This window comes from Aythya marila, assembly GCF_965140915.1.
Source record: "Aythya marila genome assembly, chromosome: W".
NCBI classification, from domain to species: domain Eukaryota; kingdom Metazoa; phylum Chordata; class Aves; order Anseriformes; family Anatidae; genus Aythya; species Aythya marila.
This window is the reverse complement of record NC_139081.1, coordinates 12,700,191-12,719,106: the sequence shown is the minus strand read 5'-3', so window position 1 is coordinate 12,719,106 and position 18,916 is coordinate 12,700,191. Positions and strand designations below refer to the sequence as shown.

The window sequence follows — 18,916 nt, the reverse complement described above, 5'->3', positions numbered from 1 at the left end:
AAACTTGAGTCCTCAATGCGATTGGCTATGCCTACTACATAAAGAGAGTCAGATACAACATTCAACGGAACATCTTTCCATTTTACAAACGCCCATACTACTGTGAACAGTTCTAGTGTCTGTAATGAATCCTCTTTCTGAGCTTGCAAAATCTGATGTTGCCAGCCATGCTCATCCTTCCATGTCACTGCAGCAGTTCTGGAGTGCTTACCGGCATCTGTAAAGACTGTTATTGTGTCTGCAACTGGTTGGGGTGATCGCTTTGGTCTACTTATCCAGCCCTGGTTTTTCATCCAGGACAAGACAGGAGATTGTAATGGTTTTGCTATTAACGTGGCTCCATCATGCAATAGAGCAGTTTGCAGTTCCTCAGAATTTTGTATATACCATTCCAGATCACTTGACTTTATGGGTAACCATATGGTGTTAGGAGGGACCCCGTCTACTTGCAAGGTTCTACTTCGTCCCTTTTTAATTAATTCTGCTAATGTGGTGATTTTTTCTTGAATTGTTCGTCATGGCCGCAATGGAGGAGCTAGCCATTCTAGTACCACCGTATCTCCCTGCTTCTCCCCCGTTTTTATTTTTTGCTGTGTTATCGCACCCATCAAATATTGGGGGCCACACAGAATGGTTAGATCAAGAGGCGCACCCTCTATACGCCGATGTGTAGCCCGTGTTGTAATCATTGAGGCTATTAGCTGTAGTGCTTGTTTTTGTTGGTCTGTAAGCTGAATTGGTGCTGCTGGATCTGTCCCTCGTAGCAAAGGTCGTAGTTGATTTAACAGCTCGTTGGGAATACCAACCACTGGTCGAATCCATTGCAAATCACCCATCAACTTCTGGGCGTCGTTAAGAGTCTTAAGGTCTGATTGTATTGTCAATTTCTGCGGTTGGATCGTAGCATCGGTGATATGCCATCCAAGATATTTCCATGGGCTTGTCTCCTGTACCTTCTCGGGGGCAACTACTAATCCTCTCTGTTTAAATTGCTCCGTTAGTTCATCCTTTTGCTGTGAAGAAAATGGTGTTGACTGGGCCAATAGAATATCGTCCATATAATGATAGATTATTGTTCCTGACCATTTTCGTCGCAACGGCTGTAGAGCATCGTCGACATAGAGCTGACATAGAGTTGGCGAATTTCGCATTCCCTGTGGCGGGACCATACACTCAAATCTCTGGTCCGGCCCTTCTCGGTTTATTTCAGGAAGTGTAAAAGCGAATCTTTGTTTATCATTTTCATGGAGAGCAATTGTGAAGAAACAGTCCTTTAAGTCCACTATGAGTAAATGCCATCCTTCAGGTATCATTGCAGGATTAGGCAACCCTGGCTGCACTGCTCCCATATCGTACATCTGCTTATTTACCGCGCGCAGATCGTGGAGCAGTCGATACTTTCCCGACTTCTTTTTAATCACAAAGATAGGTGTATTCCATGGGCTTGTTGACAACCTTAAGTGCCCCTGTTGAAACTGTTCTTTAACCAGCTTATGCACTTGTATCAGACTTTCCCTCTTTAACGGCCATTGCTCGACCCACATGGGATCATCATTCTTCCACCGGAGCGGGATCGGGAAAGTCCAAACAATGGCCATATCTATAAAGGGCATTCCAAGGTAAGGACCATTCCCATTTGAGCAAGGATGTCCCGCCCTATTAGTGCGTGCACTCCGTCAGGCAATGGAATAACAGAGACACAACATTTCACCACTTTGTCCCCTATTGTCCACTGCAGGGGTGGTGACTTACTGGCAAGTGTCATTCCTCCTACCCCGGCCACTGTGGCATTGGTTTCAGATGTTGGCCAATGCTGCGGCCAGTTTTGTGTGCTGATTATAGATACATCGGCTCCCGTGTCAAGTAACGCATCGATTCTTATGGCTTCTTCTTTATATCGCACCGTGACCACCTGTCGTGGTCTTTGCCGTAATCCCACAGTTAACAAAGCCACATTTCCCGTAGAGCCAAATGCTCCTTGCCCTCGCGGTTGCTCCTGCATGGGCGAGATAGCTTCAGCAAGATGTGATAACGGAACCAATTGTGCTACCTTGGTGCCCTTAGGCACAAATAACGGTGGAAACAACATATGGGCCATTATTTGAATTTCTCCTTGATAGTCTTTATCAATAAGTCCCACTAATACTTGTAGTCCCAGCATGGTCGCTGATGACCTCCCTATAAGTAATGCTCCCACAGCTTGTCCATTAATACAAATTGGTCCTTTGACACCTGTAGCAATGCGAACAGGTTTTGAGTCCATCAGCGTGCAATCTACTGCTGTTGCCAAGTCTAAGCCGAGGCTCCCTCTTGTGGCTGGTCGGAGAGGAACGGGTTCCCCCTCGGTGTTGCTGTGTATGCAGCCGCGTTTTGTGTCATCGCGGGGCGACTCTTCCCGCTGTTCTGGCCGTTTCCCGACACGTTGCATCGACATGCCACTTCATTGTGATTGCTCGACTGACAATTTGAGCACCATACTGCCCCAGCTTTGCAGTTTCGTCTCACATGTCCAAAAACACCACAACGATAACATCGCAAGCGGTGTGGTATTTGGCCACTAGGGGGTGGTACTTGACCACCAGAGCGTGAACCGGCGGTTTGCAAAGGAGCAAGAGCTGCAAGGACCTGACTCTGTGTAAACTGAGCATGCTCTTTCATAGCCTGTGCTTGTTCTCCCATGCTGTCACCTAATTGCTTTACTGCTTCTACTAACATAGCCTGTGGGCCTACTGGTACCTGAGCCATTCTTTCCAACCCTTCCTCGATTGTCCATGTCCCGGGTAAGGAAGCTAATATATTGCGAGTAGAGGGGTTGCTATTCTGAATTGCGCACTGTTTTAATATCATGCCCTTGAGGTAATCAGGCACCCCAGCCGCCTGTATGGCGTTTGCTACGCGGTCAATAAAAAGCCCAAATGGTTCCTCTCTACCCTGTTTGATTCCCATGTAGGAAGGTATTCCCCCTGGCCCCTTTATCCGATCCAATGCTTTTCTGGCCATTCTCATTGATTCCTTCGCTTTATCAGGTCCCAGCAATGCCTGTGCTTCTGTCCTAAAATACGGTCCTACCCTCATCAACTCTTCCAGCGTGACCCCATGTAAAGGGTCCCCAGGTGCTCTTATCACTGCGACTGCTTCTTGACAAGCAGCCTGCCAATGGGCATTAAATAAGAGCTGCTGGTGTTGGGTCAAAATTAACTTCATTATGCTGCGTATATCTCCTGGAAGCAAAATATTTGTTCCCCAAATATAGTCCAACATCTGTCTCGTAGGTTCACCTTTCAGACCTGACTCGTTTACTGTGGACCGCAGCTGAGTTAACAATTTCCAGTCCAAATTCACTAGATTAACCGTAACATTACCCTGGGCATCCGGTGGTGAATATACTACAGGGAAGGCCTCTTGAACCAACTGTGCAGCTATCCCGTGTTCACCCTCGCGTAGAGCCTCATCTGCTATTTGCTTCCACACCCTCTGCCTCTCTTGAACACCTTCTGTAAACGGGCTTGTATTTTTTCTTTCTGGTTTTTGCTCTCTTATTTCCTCATCCATTTCCCCACTTTCGTGAGAAGGAGCCGGTGGTGCTGCTGGTGATGGCGGGAGCACCAACGCCGGCTCTGAGAAGGATGATGAGAGAGGAGGAGGCTCCCATTGCCCCGTAGCCCCCTGAGGCAGCATTATCATCGTCACTGAAGGCGGCAATGGGTAATCCCCAGCTCCCCCCATCCCTCCCTGTTGAGGGTTAACACTACCAGCACTTCCTGGCAATCCCAGTCGTTCTGTAGCGGCAGCAGCGACTCTCTGCTCAGCCTGATGTATAGCTAAGGCATTAGTGACTGCTCTCCAAGGCTTCAATAATTTTTTAGCAGCCTTATTTTCATTAATAACTTCATCAAACAATTTGTCCCCAAATTTACACCACTCTGCTTGTTCAAAAACTGTATCCAGATTGATAAAACAACCCCGTGCTACTCCATATGCTAATAATCCTGGTAAATCCTTTTTCCAGTCTATACCCTGCGTGCTCCGCTTTTCTAAAAAGCACTTGAGGAAATCATACGCCACTTGTCTCTCCATGCCTTTATTTATGCTGTTGCAGCCTTTGCGAGACCTCGGCGGCGCGTGACCGGCTGGACCGTCTATAGGTGCTCCCGGGTGCGGGGATTCTGCGTTGTCGTCCCTTTCACCTTCCGAGCTGCGGGTGCGGGGATTCCACGTTTTCGTCCCTTTCACCTTTCAGACCTTGGCGACGCATGACTGGCGGTAGTCTCTCCGTGTGCCTCGGGTCTCCCGGCGCCGCTCCGATGTCCCGGCGCTGCTCCGATGTTCTGGCGCTGCTCCGATGTGTCGGTACCGCGCCGATCCGACGTGCAGGTCCCGCGCCGATCCGATGTGCCGACGCTGCCGCTCTGATGTCCCAGCGCCGCTGCGATGTCCCGCTCCGCTGCGATGTCTGTCCCGGCGCCACTGCGATGTCCTGTTCAGGTCTCAGCCTGTTCGGGTGCCATTTGTTGTCGACGGAAGGAAGAAAATCGCACTCAATATGAGCGATCAGCAAGCTCCATTTTATTGCCCGAATAGCCTAACTTTTATAGTGAACTTAACAGGGGCGGACAGTGTCTCACACAAGATCATTAGTCAAAAGCACTCAGACAAACAACTACAAGAAAACAACCCCCTTGTGATTAGCAGTCAAGAAAAGAACCCCTTGTGATTAGCAGTCACGTAAACCTTGTCCTTGAAGCCAGCTGCTGGTAACAGTATTTTTCTGAGTTCCTTAATTGGGCGATGTGGGAGTCATTGCCGTGGGAGCTTCTCACAGTTACTCTGGCAGCTTGGTTTGCTCAGCTACAGCAGGCCCTGAGATTTTCTAAGGCCTACCCCTGGTTGCTTAAAGCAAGCTCAAATTAAACAATTGTTCCATGAGCACATGTCCACGTCCTGTATGCCAATTCCCAACACCTTTAGCTAGTTTGGGTCGGCTGTCCTGGGTCTGTCCCCTCCCAGCTCCTGCTGCACTCCCAGCCTGCCTGCCAACAGGACAGAGCGAGAAACTGAAAAGTCCTTGGCTCGGTGTAAGCACTGCTCTGCAACAACCAAAACATCAGTGTGTTATCAACATTCTTCTCATCCTAAATCCAAAACATAGCACCCTACCAGCTACTAGGAGGAAAACCAACTCTATCCAAGCTAAAACCAGGACAGGAGCTGGACAGTTCTGTTAGCTTATCTGTATATTTACTTGGAGATAAGCACTTCACAGATTCACAGAATGACAGAATTGTCTAGGTTGGAAGAGACTTCACTACAGCCTCCTTTAAGGTATCTGTAAAGAGCAATAAGGTCGCCCCTGAGCCTCCTTTTCTCCAGGCTGAACAAGCCCAGCTCCCTCAGCCGCTCCTCGTAGGACTTGTTCTCCAGGCCCCTCACCAGCTTCATCGCCCTTCTCTGGACCCACTCAAGCACCTTCATGTCCTTCTTGTAGCGAGGGGCCCAAAACTGAACACAGTACTCGAGGTGCGGCCTCACCAGAGCCGAGTACAGGGGGACGATCACCTCCCTAGCCCTGCTGGCCACACTGCTTCTTATGCAAGCCAGGATGCTGTTGGCCTTCTTGGCCACCTGAGCACACTGCTGGCTCATATTCAGCTGACTATCCACCATCACTCCCAGGTCCTTCTCTGCCTGGCAGCTCTCCAACCATTCCTCTCCCAGCCTGTAGCTCTGCTTGGGGTTATTGCGCCCCAGGTGCAGGACCCGGCACTTGGCCTTGTTGAACTTCATGCAGTTGACCTCAGCCCATCGGTGCAGCCTATCCAGATCCTCCTGCAAAGCCTTCCTGCCCTCGAGCAGATCGACACAGTCACCTAACTTGGTGTCATCTGTGAACTTATTGAGAATGCCCTTGATCCCCTTATCCAGATCATCAATGAAGATATTAAAGAGGACCAGCCCCAGCACCGAGCCCTCGGGAACGCCACTAGTGACTGGCCTCCAACTGGACTTGACTCCATTCACCACAACTCTTTGGGCCCAGCTATCCAGCCAGTTTCTAACCCAACGAAGCGTGCGCCAGTCCAAGTCAAGAGCAGCCAGTTTCTTGAGGAGAATGCTGTGGGAGACGGTGTCAAAAGCCTTGCTGAAGTCAAGGTAGACCACATCCACAGCCTTTCCCTCATCCACCCAGCATGTCACTTTGTCATAGAAGGAGATCAGGTTCGTCAAGCAGGGCCTGCCTTTCATAAACCCATGCTGACTTGGCCTGATCGCCTGCTTCCCCTGCAAGTGCTGCATGATGACACTCAAGAGAATCTGCTCCATGAGCTTCCCTGGCACTGAGGTCAAACTGACAGGCCTATAGTTCCCCGGGTCAGTCCTCCGGCCCTTCTTGCAGATGGGCATCACGTTTGCTAGCCGCCAGTCGACTGGGACCTCCCCCGATTGCCAGGACTGTTGATAAATGATGGAAAGCGGCTTGGCCAGCTCCTCCGCCAGTTCTCTCGGTATCCTTGGGTGGATCCCATTTGGCCCCATCAACTTACGTACATCCAAGTGTTGTAGCAGGTCGCCAACCATTTCTTCATGGATAGTGAGGGCCACATCCTGCTCCCCGTCCCCTTCCACCAGCTCAGGGTACTGGGTATCCAGAGAGCAACTGATTTTGCTGCTAAAGACTGAGGCAAAGAAGGCATTAAGCACCTCCGCCTTTTCCTCATCTTTTGTAACAGGGTTTCCCCCCGCATCCAGTAAAGGATGGAGATTCTCCTTTGTCCTCTGTTTTGAGTTGATGTATTTGTAAAAACATTTTTTTTTGTCTTTAATGACAGGAGCCGAATTGAGCTCCAGATAAGCTTTGGCCTTTCTAATTTTGTCCCTGCACAGCCTCGCAACATCCTTATAGTCCTCCCAAGTGGCCCACCCTCTTTTCTGAAGATTGTAAACCCTCTTTTTCCTCCTAAGCTCAAGCCACAATTCTCTGTTCAGTCAGGCCGCTCTTCTTCCGCACCAGCTCATCTTTGGGTCATGGGGACAGACCGCTCCTGTGCCATTTAGATTTCCTTCTTGAAGAGTGCCCAGCCTTCCTGGACTCCTCTGCCCTTCAGAACCACCTCCCAAGGGACTCTGCCAGCCAGTGTCCTGAACAGTTCAAAGTTGGCCCTCCGGAAGTCCAATACATTGGTTTTACTGGTCCCCTTCCTGGCTTCTCCAAGAATGGAGAACTCTACCATTTCATGGTCACAATGCCCAAGACAGTTTTCAACCACCATATCTCCCACCAGTCCTGCTCTGTTTGTGAAGAGAAGGTCTAGCGGGCCACCTCCCCAGTAGGCTCTCTAACCAGCTGCGTCAGGAAGCTATCTTCCACACTCTCCAGAAACCTCCTAGACTGCTTTCTCTGGGCTGTGTTGTGCTTCCAGGATATGTCAGGGAAGTTGAAGTCCCCCACAAGAACAAGCGCTGACGATTTCGTTTTGACGATTTCTGACGATAACAGACCCCCACCAGGATGCTTGCCTTGTTTGCCTTCCTGCTGATCCTAACCCAAAGGGACTCAACCTTATCATTCCCAGCTTCAAGTTCCATGACATCAAAACTTTGTCTGATACAGAGAGCCACGCCACCACCCCTTCTGTGCTGCCTGTCCCTTCTGAAGAGCTTATAGCCAGTCATTGCAGCACTCCAGTCATGAGACTGGTCCCACCACGTTTCCATGATGGCAACCAAGTCGTAGCCTGCTTGCTGCACGATGGCTTCCATCTCCTCCTGTTTGTTACCCATGCTGCGTGCATTAGTGTAGGTGCACTTCAGCCAGGCCATTGCCTTATCCCCCGGACTTGCCATTGTTCCCCCAGCACAGCTCCAACAAGCCTTGTTTCAGCCCTGTCCCTCTTCTCACCTAGTTTAAAGCCCTCTCAATGAGCCCTGCCAGCTCCTGGCCTAGGATCTGTTTTCCCCTTAGAGAAAGGAACCCATCTGCGACCATCAGGCCGGGTGCCGAGTAAAGCGCCGCATGGTCAAAAAAAGCAAAATTTCTGTGTTGGCACCAGCCTCTGAGCCACATCAGGTGGGCTTTCCGTGTCCTCTCTGTACCCCTCCCTGCCACCGTAGGGATGGATGAAAACACCACTTTGTCAGGTGCTTCCCAGAACTGGGGCTGAAACATTACTACAGAGCAGGATTCCTGGGAAACAGGAAAAAATACTTGCTAAATTTCCAGGGAAATGGTGTTCTCAGTCACACACACACATTTTATCTTCCTCTTTCTTTAAAACTTCTGAATAATTCTCAACACTTTTTTTATAAAATAATTTATTTATTTATTTTTAAAGTGAAACTTTACATTGCAACCTTTAGTAATCAACAACTGACTTAGGCATTAATGAACTAACTTTTCCATTAGGTAACAGTCAATAAATTGCTGCAGTCTTATATCGTCTCTGTGCTCATGTCCTGGTTTTCTACAACTGCTAATTTTAAATGTTTTTCACTGTTGCAAAGAGCACAATTAACTGCTAAAGAACAATTTTATTGCCCTAAAACAGTAATATATTTGCATCCATTACTATGAATCTTAAAGCCTATTACTGATATAAAAGAGAGGATAACAATATGAAGGGTTTGAAGGACAGTAGATAATAGTCTGAAAAGGAATTTGAAATGCCTGAAGTATCAGACTTAAAATAGGAATGATAAACAAGTTCATTATTTGTTAGTGATGGTTATGCTGGAGAGAACATTTTTCATATTATTTTTTTCCTTTTTAAAGTTTTATGGAGAATATATTTCAGTCCTAAGCTGGGCATAAATTAAACATGTTTTACCCAGCTGTTCAATTAAGAAATAGCAAGAACTAATGAGCTGTATAGTGATAAAGCTGTTAAGCCGATGTGAAAGGACTATATGGGGCAATCTATGACAAATAAATCAGAGAAAAGTAGTCCCATTTCTGTAGCTATTTGCTCCTGAACACATATTTGGGTTGAACTCAGCTCTATACTACCTTGAGGTACATGTGGAGACAATCCTACCTCAACTGTTTGGTGACCATAAAGGAAAAAGTAGCTATAATGTGAAGGGACCATAAATAAAAATTTGATTTCCAAATCCTTCATTCTGAGAGGTTTTTAAGCAGTGCCTGATTTATTCAGTGGGACGGGGTAACCCTGGCTATACATATAGAGTGGGCGACGAGATCACAGAATCACAGAATTTCTAGGTTGGAAAAGACCTCAAGATCATAGAGTCCAACATCTGACCTAACACTAACAGTCCCCACTAAACCATATCCCTAAGCTCTACATCTAAACATCTATTAAAGACCTCAAAGGATGGTGACTTCACCACTTCCCTGGGCAGCCTGTTCCAATGTCTAACAACCCTTTCAATAAAGAAGTTCTTCCTAACATCCAACCTAAAACTCCCCTGGCTCAACTTAAGCCCATTCCCCCTCGTCCTGTCACCAGGCATGTGGGAGAACAGACCAACCCCCACCTCTCTACAGCCTCCTTTAAGGTATCTGTAAAGAGCAATAAGGTCGCCCCTAAGCCTCCTTTTCTCCAGGCTGAACAAGCCCAGCTCCCTCAGCCGCTCCTCGTAGGACTTGTTCTCCAGGCCCCTCACCAGCTTCGTCGCCCTTCTCTGGACCCGCTCAAGCACCTTCATGTCCTTCTTGTAGCGAGGGGCCCAAAACTGAACACAGTACTCGAGGTGAGGCCTCACCAGAGCCGAGTACAGGGGGATGATCACCTCCCTAGCCCTGCTAGTCACACTGTTTCTGATACAAGCCAGGATGCTGTTGGCCTTCTTGGCCACCTGAGCATACTGCTGGCTCATATTCAGCCGACTATCCACCAATACTCCCAGGTCCTTCTCTGCCTGGCAGCTCTCCAACCATTCCTCTCCCAGCCTGTAGCTCTGCTTGGGGTTATTGCGCCCCAGGTGCAGGACCCGGCACTTGGCCTTGTTGAACTTCATGCAGTTGACCTCAGCCCATCGGTGCAGCCTATCCAGATCCTCCTGCAGAGCCTTCCTACCCTCAAGCAGATCGACACATGCACCTAACTTGGTGTCATCTGTGAACTTATTGAGAATGCCCTTGATCTCCTTATCCAGATCATCAATGAAGATATTAAAGAGGACCAGCCCCAGCACCGAGCCCTCGGGAACGCCACTAGTGACTGGCCTCCAACTGGATTTGACTCCATTCACCACAACTCTTTGGGCCCGGCTATCCAGCCAGTTTCTAACCCAACGAAGCGTGCGCCAGTCCAAGTCAAGAGCAGCCAGTTTCTTGAGGAGAATGCTGTGGGAGACGGTGTCAAAAGCCTTGCTGAAGTCAAGGTAGACCACATCCACAGCCTTTCCCTCATCCACCCAGCGCGTCACTTTGTCATAGAAGGAGATCAGGTTCGTCAAGCAGGGCCTGCCTTTCATAAACCCATGCTGACTTGGCCTGATCGCCTGCTTCCCCTGCAAGTGCTGCATGATGACACTCAAGAGAATCTGCTCCATGAGCTTCCCTGGCACTGAGGTCAAATTGACATGCCTGTAGTTCCTCGGGTCAGTCCTCCGGCCCTTCTTGTAGATGGGCGTCACGTTTGCAAGCCGCCAGTCAACTGGGACCTGCCCCGATAGCCAGGACTGTTGATAAATGATGGAAAGCGGCTTGGCCAGCTCCTCTGCCAGTTCTCTCAGTACCCTTATATGAATCCCATCTGGCCCCATCGACTTGTGCACATCCAAGTGCCGTACCAGGTCACCAACCATTTCTTCGTGGATAGTGAGGGCCACATCCTGCTCCCCATCCCCTTCCACCAGCTCAGGGTACTAGAGATGCTGGAGAGGAGCCCTGCAGAGAGGGATCTGGAGGTTGTGGCTGACAGCAAGTTGAATATGAGCCAGCAGTGTGCCCTGGCAACCGGGAGGGCCAACCGTATCCTGGGATGCATTAAGCACAGCATGGCTAGTCGGTCGAGGGAGGTGATTGTCCCGCTCTACTCTGCGCTGGTGCAGACTCACTTCTAGTACTGTGTGCAGTTCTGGGCACCATAGTACAAAAAGGATGTAAAACTGTTGGAGAGTGTCCAGAGGAGGGCGATGAAGACGGTGAAGGGCCTAGAGGGGAAGACGTATGAGGAGCGGCTGAGGTCACTGGGCCTGTTCAGCCTGGAGAAGAGGAGGCTGAGGGGGGACCTCATTGCAGTCTACAGCTTCCTGACAAGGGGGAGTGGAGGGGAAGGTGCTGACCTATTCTCTGTAAACACCAGTGATAGGACCCATGGGAATGGTGTCAAGCTGAGTCAGGGGAGGTTTAGGCTGGACATCAGGAAGAGCTTCTTCACCGAGAGCGTGGTCGCACACTGGAACAGGCTCCCCAGTGAAGTAGTCACTGCACCACACCCGTCTGAATTTAAGAAGTGTTTGGACTGAGGACTTAGTCACATGGTCTAAAATTTTGGGTAGACCTGTGTGGTGCCAGGAGTTGGACTTGATGATCCTTATGGGTCCCTTCCAACTCGGGATATTCTATGATTCTATGATTTCTGAAATTCAAGAAATTCAGCTTATGATTTTTCGGTGCCTGATTTTTTAGATTCTGCTCTCTGAGGCTTTGTTTAAAGGTAGAGCTGCTCAGCCTCTCTGGGAATAAGCCAATAAGGGTATTTGGCTTGTAGAGAAGCTTGTCTTCAAACATAACACTTCCTTTGGATTACCCGGGCATATACTGGTCATTTTCATCATGTATGAAATTGGACATGGTCAGACAAAAATTATTCACCTTCACTTAGAAATTTTCCTCCTCATATATCAGCTGATTCACTTGTTTTAGGACTCATAAAATTTAAAGTTTTCCACACAAAGACCAGTCTTACACGTACTTGAAGACTCAAGTCGTCATTACTTTCTTTACTACTTCCAGTGTGAGTGGTTGAATTCTGTTCATTTTACTCTCTGTAGCAGTTGAGATTGATAAGGTATCTGAGCTATTTCCTTAAACTATTGCACTGCAATGTTTCTCAAATGGTTACAACTTCAAAATCAAGAGCTCATCAAATCTTTACATTTTCTTAGATTTTTGAAACTATAAGCACTCAATAAACCTTAACCTTCCAGATCCTTCTGGGAAAAAGTTGAAAAGACAAGTTTACCAGAGTGGCCCTTCTTGAAGGATGTTCAGTAGAGATGGATAGAGGTCTTTTGATTTACTCATCTTGAGATTAGATACCAAGAGTTTCACCATTAGAAATATAAATGGAACCAGATGCTTTAACAAGTGATTGCAAAGATGTACTCCACTTCCATTCACATCTCTTAATATGTAGAATAAATCCATATTTTAGTGTCTTTTGTTCTTTTTTTTCCTTTTTCTTTTGCATATCTTGTTTAGTTTAGTTTTGCATCCAGCATGTTTAATTAATTCCCCAAATTTCCATGACACTTAATATAATGGGATCCAGTCTGCTTATGATTTTCAGGTACCACTGCATCTTTATCATCATCATCATCATTATTATTATTATTATTATTGCAGTTGTCATTGTCATTAAAGCACCCTCATCTCTAAATAGAAGAGTTACCAGTATAAAAATCTAATTATGGAAATAATAAATAGGTGCAAATTTGTTGCCAGACTTAATTTTTTAGAATCCTTCTAAAGCCGATGAAGAGAAATTCACCTGAAAAGAAAAAGATAAAGAGGAGAAAGAAGAAGAAGAAGAAAAGAAACTAAAACGTTGATACTCCCAGATAGTTTTTATTCAGCTAGTCCAGAGACACTGTACTCATAAATCTGCACTATATTTTTGAGGCCTGAGGGGGTGTTTCAGCTAAATACAAGTGTCAAGACAGTTTCCAAAAATTATTGATAGGACAAAAGAAAGCTAATTAGATACAAATAGAGTACAAACAGACCAACACAAAGTTTCCATAAATATTATTCAAAGTCTGCATCAGTAGATTATTGTAGTTGTTAGCAGATTTGTATTTTCTTCAGTTATAATATTTATTTATTTATTTTCACTGAAAATTGGATTTATCATTACATAAAGTGAAAAAAAGAGCATCTGTATATGACATGAATGCAACGCTAAAGTTTTCATGGTGGGAGTAAAGATGGTCTCAGATAAGTCTTCAGCTGAACTCTGTGTGGCTGTAATAATGGTCTCACTGTAAGAATGACCAGGTTCATTACATAACTCCTTTAAAATGACAAAATATAAGGTTCAAACACCCTTAGGAAATGTGGTGGTTTTACTCAGGTGGGCAGCCGACCTCCACCACAACTGCTCTCTCACTCCCCCTCTCCTCAAAGAGGAAGGGGGAGAAAATACAACACAGAGAACTCGAGGTTTGAGATGAGAAAGGTTTAATTAAAGGGAAAGGGAATGGGGAGGAAAAAAGAAACAAAAGAAACAATCAGTCCGCGTGGAAGCACAGAGAGAGAGAAAAAAAATTATTCTCTACTTCCCATCAGCGAGCAGTGTTCGGCCACGTCCTGGGAAGCAGAGCCTCAAATGTGTAGTAGTTGTTCAGGAGGAACAGCCCCCTCCCCCACGAGAGCCCCCCCTTTTATTGCTGAGTGTGACATCAGGTGTTATGGAATATCCCTTTGGTTGGTTTAGGTCAGCTGCCCCGGCAATGTCCCCTTCCCATCACTTGCCCACCCCCAGCCTCATGGCTCTTGGGGGCTTGGAAGGAGTCCTGATGCTGTGTCAGCACTACGCAGCAATAGACACAACACTGGAGTGATATCAGTGCTGTTCCAGCTACGAGTGCAGAGTACAGCACTGTGTGGGCTGCTGCAGGGAAAAGGTGACTCCAGCTCAGACAGACCCAACACAACTTCCACCCCTTATTCCATAACATTTGTGTCACAATCAGGTACAGTTTAGTATATAGATGTTCTCATCACCATTGTTTTCTGTCCATTGAAGCATTTTTATGTCTGTACTTCTCTTTATTCTATAGGTCTTTTCCCAAAATGCTCATAAAAACTGTTGATGGTTTCAGCTTCATCTGTCAAAGTGGTCACTCAGGTCAGGTGGATTTGGATGTCTGGACTCCGGCACCAGCTTAGCTCACATCACTGTTGCACTTGCCCGGTTCCTTGCAAAGTTGACCTGTCATTGGTTCTGCAGTGTCCTCCTACAACACATAACTTGGATAACAGATTAATTTTCTCCCAGTGTTAAATCTCCTTGAGGCACACACTTGATATCCCCATCTTTCTGCATTACCCACCAGGTATACCCTGGTCCTTGGGCAAAGACAATCCCACGAGTGGGTTTGCCTTTTCCCATGGCAGGGGCAACCCACACTGCCTTCCCCATCCACTTCCCAAATGCACTACAGGGACTTTATCTTCTCCCACAGTGTGTAGGGGTTTTGTTTCATCAGGACCAGGACGGCTTTCAGACCCCCTTTCGTCCCAGCACCTAATGCTCGCAGCATAGTTTTTAACAGTCCATTGTACCTCTCAACCTTCCCAGAGGCTTGTGGGTGATAAGGGATGTGATATACCCATTCAGTGCCATGTCTCTTGGCCCAGGAAGTGACCAAATTGTTTCGGAAGTGACTCTCATTGTCAGACTCAATTCTTTCTGGTGTACCATGTCGCCACAGCACCTGTCTTTCCAGTCCCAAGATAGTGTTTCGGGCTGTGGCATGGTTTACTGGATATGTTTCCAGCCACCCAGTAGTTGCTTCTACCATGGTGAGTATGTAACGTTTACCTTGGCGGGTTTGTGGAAGTGGTCTGATGTAGTCAATCTGCCAGGCCTCACCATATCGAAATCCAAGCCATCTCCCCCTTATTCCAGGGAGATTTTACCTTCATGGCTCGTTTGATTGCAGCACAGGTCTCACACTGATGGGTAACCTGTGTGATGGCCTCAATGGTCAGATCCACCCCTCGATCACGAGCCCATCTGTAAGTGGCATCCCTCCCCAGATGTCCTGATGTTTCATGGGCCCATCGAGCTACAAACAGCTCACCCTTACGTCCCCAGTCCAGGTCCACCTGAGCTATTTCAATTTTCGAAGCTCGATCCACTTCTTTGTTGTTCTGATGTTCTTCAGTAGTGCGACTCTTGGGCATGTGGGCATCTACATGACGTACTTTAACATCCAGGTTTTCTACCCGGGCAGCAGTATCTTGCCACAGGGTAGCGGCCCAGATAGGTTTACCTCTGCGCTGCCAGTTGCTCTCTTTCCATTGCTGCAGCCACCCCCACAGCGCATTTGCCACCATCCATGAGTCAGTGTAGAGATACAGTACCGGCAACTTTTCTCTTTCAGCAATTTCTAGGGCCATTTGTATAGCTTTCACTTCTGCATACTGACTCGACTCACCTTCCCCTTCCATGGCCTCCACAACTTGTCGTGTGGGACTCCACACAGCAGCTTTCCACTTCCGATGGCTCCCTACCACACGGCAGGATCCATCAGTAAACAACACATACTGCTTTCTGTCTTCTGGCAACTCATTGTATGGTGGTGCCTCTTCAGCACGAGTTACTTCTTCTGTCGGTGCTCCGAAATCCCTGCCCTCTGGCCAGTCCATAATCTCTTCCAGGATTCCTGGGCAGTTGGGTTTCCCCATTCGAGCCCGCTGTGTAATTAACGCTACCCATTTACTCCACGTAGCATTGGTTGCATGATGTGTAGTGGGAATTTTCTCTTTGAACATCCAATGTAACACAGGAAGCCGTGGGGCCAAGAGGAGTTGTGCTTCTGTACCCAAAACTTCTGAAGCAGCTCAAATCCCCTCATATGCCGTGAGTATTTCTTTTTCAGTTGGGGTGTAATTGGCTTCTGATCCTCGATAGCCCCGGCTCCAGAACCCCAAAGGTCGGCCTCGAGTTTCTCCTGGGGTCTTCTGCCAGAGGCTCCAGGTGAGCCCATGCTCCCCAGCTGCAGTGTACAGTATGTTTTGCACAGCTGGTCCAGTACGGACAGGCTCAAGGGCTACTGCATGAACTATATCTTGTTTGAGTTGTTCAAAGGCCTGTTGTTGCTCGGGGCCCCACTCTAAAGAGTTTCTCTTTCGAGTCACTCGATATAGAGGACTCACAAGCTGACTATAGCCTGGCACATGCATTCTCCAAAATCCCACAAGGCCTAGGAAAGCTTGTGTTTCTTTTTTGCTAGTTGGCGGAGACATAACTGTTATTTTGTTGATCACATCCGTCAGAATGTGGCGACGTCCATCCTGCCATTTTACCCCCAAGAACTGGATTTCCTGTGCAGGTCCCTTGACCTTATTCTGTTTAATGGCAAAGCCAGCTTTCAGGAGAATTTGAATTATTTTCTTCCCTTTCCCAAAAACTTCTTCTGCTGTGTTTCCCCTTATGATGATATCATCGATGTACTGCAGGTGTTCAGGAGCGTTCCCCTGTTCCAGTGTCGTCTGGATCAGTCCATGGCAAATGGTAGGGCTGTGCTTCCACCCCCGGGGCAGTCGATTCCAAGTATACTGAATGCCCCTCCAAGTGAAAGCGAATTGTGGCCTGCATGCTGCTGCTAGAGGGAAGGAGAAAAATGCATTAGCAATATCGATTGTAGCATACCACTTGGCTGCCTTTGACTCTAGTTCATACTGGAGTTCTAGCATGTCTGGCATGCTACGAGTGCAGAGTACAGCACTGTGTGGGCTGCTGCAGGGAAAAGGTGACTCCAGCTCAGACAGACCCAACACAGGAAATCAGCCAGTTTCTCATTACAAGGTACCAGAGGCTAAAACATGTGGAATGTGGTCATGGTATGCAGCTTGGTGGGACTGAGGTAAACGCAGTCATAGATGGATCACTCAGTCTGCAAACGGTGATTCCTCATAAATCATTATGAAAAATATACTGACTGTATCAGTTCATAAATTCAAGGCAAGTGTCTATTTCCATAAGACCCAAGCAGACAGTGTTAGAGATGCAAACATGCCACCACCACATGCAGTAGTTAACGTGCTAGCATTTTAACAAATTGAGCCACTTCACAGGACTATTTATCAGTTCAAGCTATTTAGAAATGTTGCTACCATATGTTTTCCATTGAAATTAATGCTAAACACTGCTGTTAAGAATGTATTAACAATTTGTGTCAATAAAGAACAGTCCTGTCTGCCTCTGGGTCCTGCACTGGCAAATTAATTCTTGAACCACAGATGCAGTATGTCCCAGTCTCCCCCTCATTCTAGTCGATTTATCAAGTCTTCAGAAAATACTCCTCAAATTTATGAACCTGTTTGCTTTTGTTATTCTGAACTTCTATTTCTAACAGTTACAGCCTTTTTTTTGTCTTCTTTGAGATTAACTTAACACTGCTATAGGTGTGACTGTCCCTGTGAATAGCTGGTGAAGAATGTTTTAATTACTCGTGAAGTGTCAATAAGAAAGCTATTTGTGTTTGTATGAAGTCTTTGATGTCTGGGGGTTTCAGAACAACTGATAACAACTAGTGACTGTTATGGGATGCTATGCAGGCCTCTGATATCTGGCCAGGTGGCCAAGAGATTAAGAAGAAGAAAGAAAAGAAGCTGAAGGACGGCTAGGAGACAAGACCTGCAGGGGATGCTGTATACACTTGACACGGTGCCAAGGAGTACAAAGGACGAGAAAAAAACTTGGAGAGGAAGACTACGAGCCTTCAGCATGAAAGACCCCTAGAGACCCCCAGAGGGACCACCGGAGACTGATGCGCATGCTCCAGTAGGAGGGACTGGATCCCAGAAGCTAATTATAATAACTGTTTTTTTTAGAAGTGGTAATGAATATGTATTAGTCTAGGAGCATAAAAATCAGCTACTTGATGTAACTGGTGTGCGTCCTGGTGGAGCGGAGACTCCCGGTGCACCCAGCGCTGTTTGCTTACCTCTATTCTTTTAATAAATCCTATTTTTTTATTTAATCCTATTTCGAAGACTGAGCTATTTCTAACAATTTGGGGGCTCGTCCGGGATGGCTATGGTTCCTGAATTCTGATTTGATCTAGGAGAGGCGCCCCACCATTTGGTGGCTCCTGTTTGAGTCGGATCGGGACTAATGCCATCCTGAACCTGAATAAAGGTAAGCAAAGAATTTGATTTTTTTTTTTATTTTTTTGATCTCCCTTGCTGGCTGTTTTTTTTGCCCGTAATTCTGCGTGCGAAGATCTGGACGAAGACAACGGAGTCGTAAGTGGATACCGTCCGGTTGGGTAAAGGTGCGGTTGCCATTGTTTGTGTGTGTGAGAGTGTAACTGAGACTTCCAAAGTCAGCGTGGAGGTCTGTTTGTTTTCTCACTGGTTCTAATCTCCTGTGGGGGGGCTTGGCCTGTGAAGGGAGTGATTCTATAGAAGTGGTTCCTATAGAATTCAGGGATACGTGGGTGGGTGATAGGTCCTAAACCCTCTGCAAGACACTCTCACTGGGGGCAACCAAGGGCTGTGGGAATTGCCACAAGTAAAATTCCCAGATGGGTCAGATAAAATTGAAGACCAAGGACCAGGAAGAAGGGAGCAAAAAGTCCATTATGAATAATGATTAGAAATTGGAACAATAGGGGCCCCAGAAAATTAAAGAGTAAATTAAAAATGATCCAGTATTATATGATAGAATGACCAAAAGAACCCTTAAGACCCCATGTATTTTGATCCACGGAGGACGGGGTCTGTAAGGCTTTGAACATTAATAGTAGAATACCTGTGGATCCGGAAAAGAGAAACTGAAACATTGGAATTAGAAATTAGAGAGCAATTGATTAAGAATGAATATGTGCTACTGTGCTGTGCTGCGCTTATACCTCCAGATAACAGGAGCCTCTCAGACCCCGAGAACCAGATCAAAAACAACCTCATGGTTCAGACTTTAATCAAGGGGTCTGAGATAAGGAGGACTGTTCACAAAGGGACAGGTTATGCATATGTATAGGAATGTTCATGTAT

The 18,916-nt window shown here is 46.9% G+C and overlaps 1 protein-coding gene across 1 annotated transcript in view; it reads right to left on the bottom strand.

The window, feature by feature from the left end:
• Nucleotides 1-3,544: 3,544 nt before the first annotated feature.
• Nucleotides 3,545-18,916, bottom strand: part of LOC309889508 (very low-density lipoprotein receptor-like) — a gene marked incomplete at both ends in the record, with an annotated part of 98,147 nt that continues 82,775 nt past the window's right edge. The window contains 2 exons of the mRNA XM_082782357.1: nt 3,545-3,666; nt 4,017-4,195. Coding sequence (XP_082638483.1) covers nt 3,545-3,666; nt 4,017-4,195 — 301 coding nt within the window. The remainder of the gene's footprint in view (nt 3,667-4,016; nt 4,196-18,916) is intronic.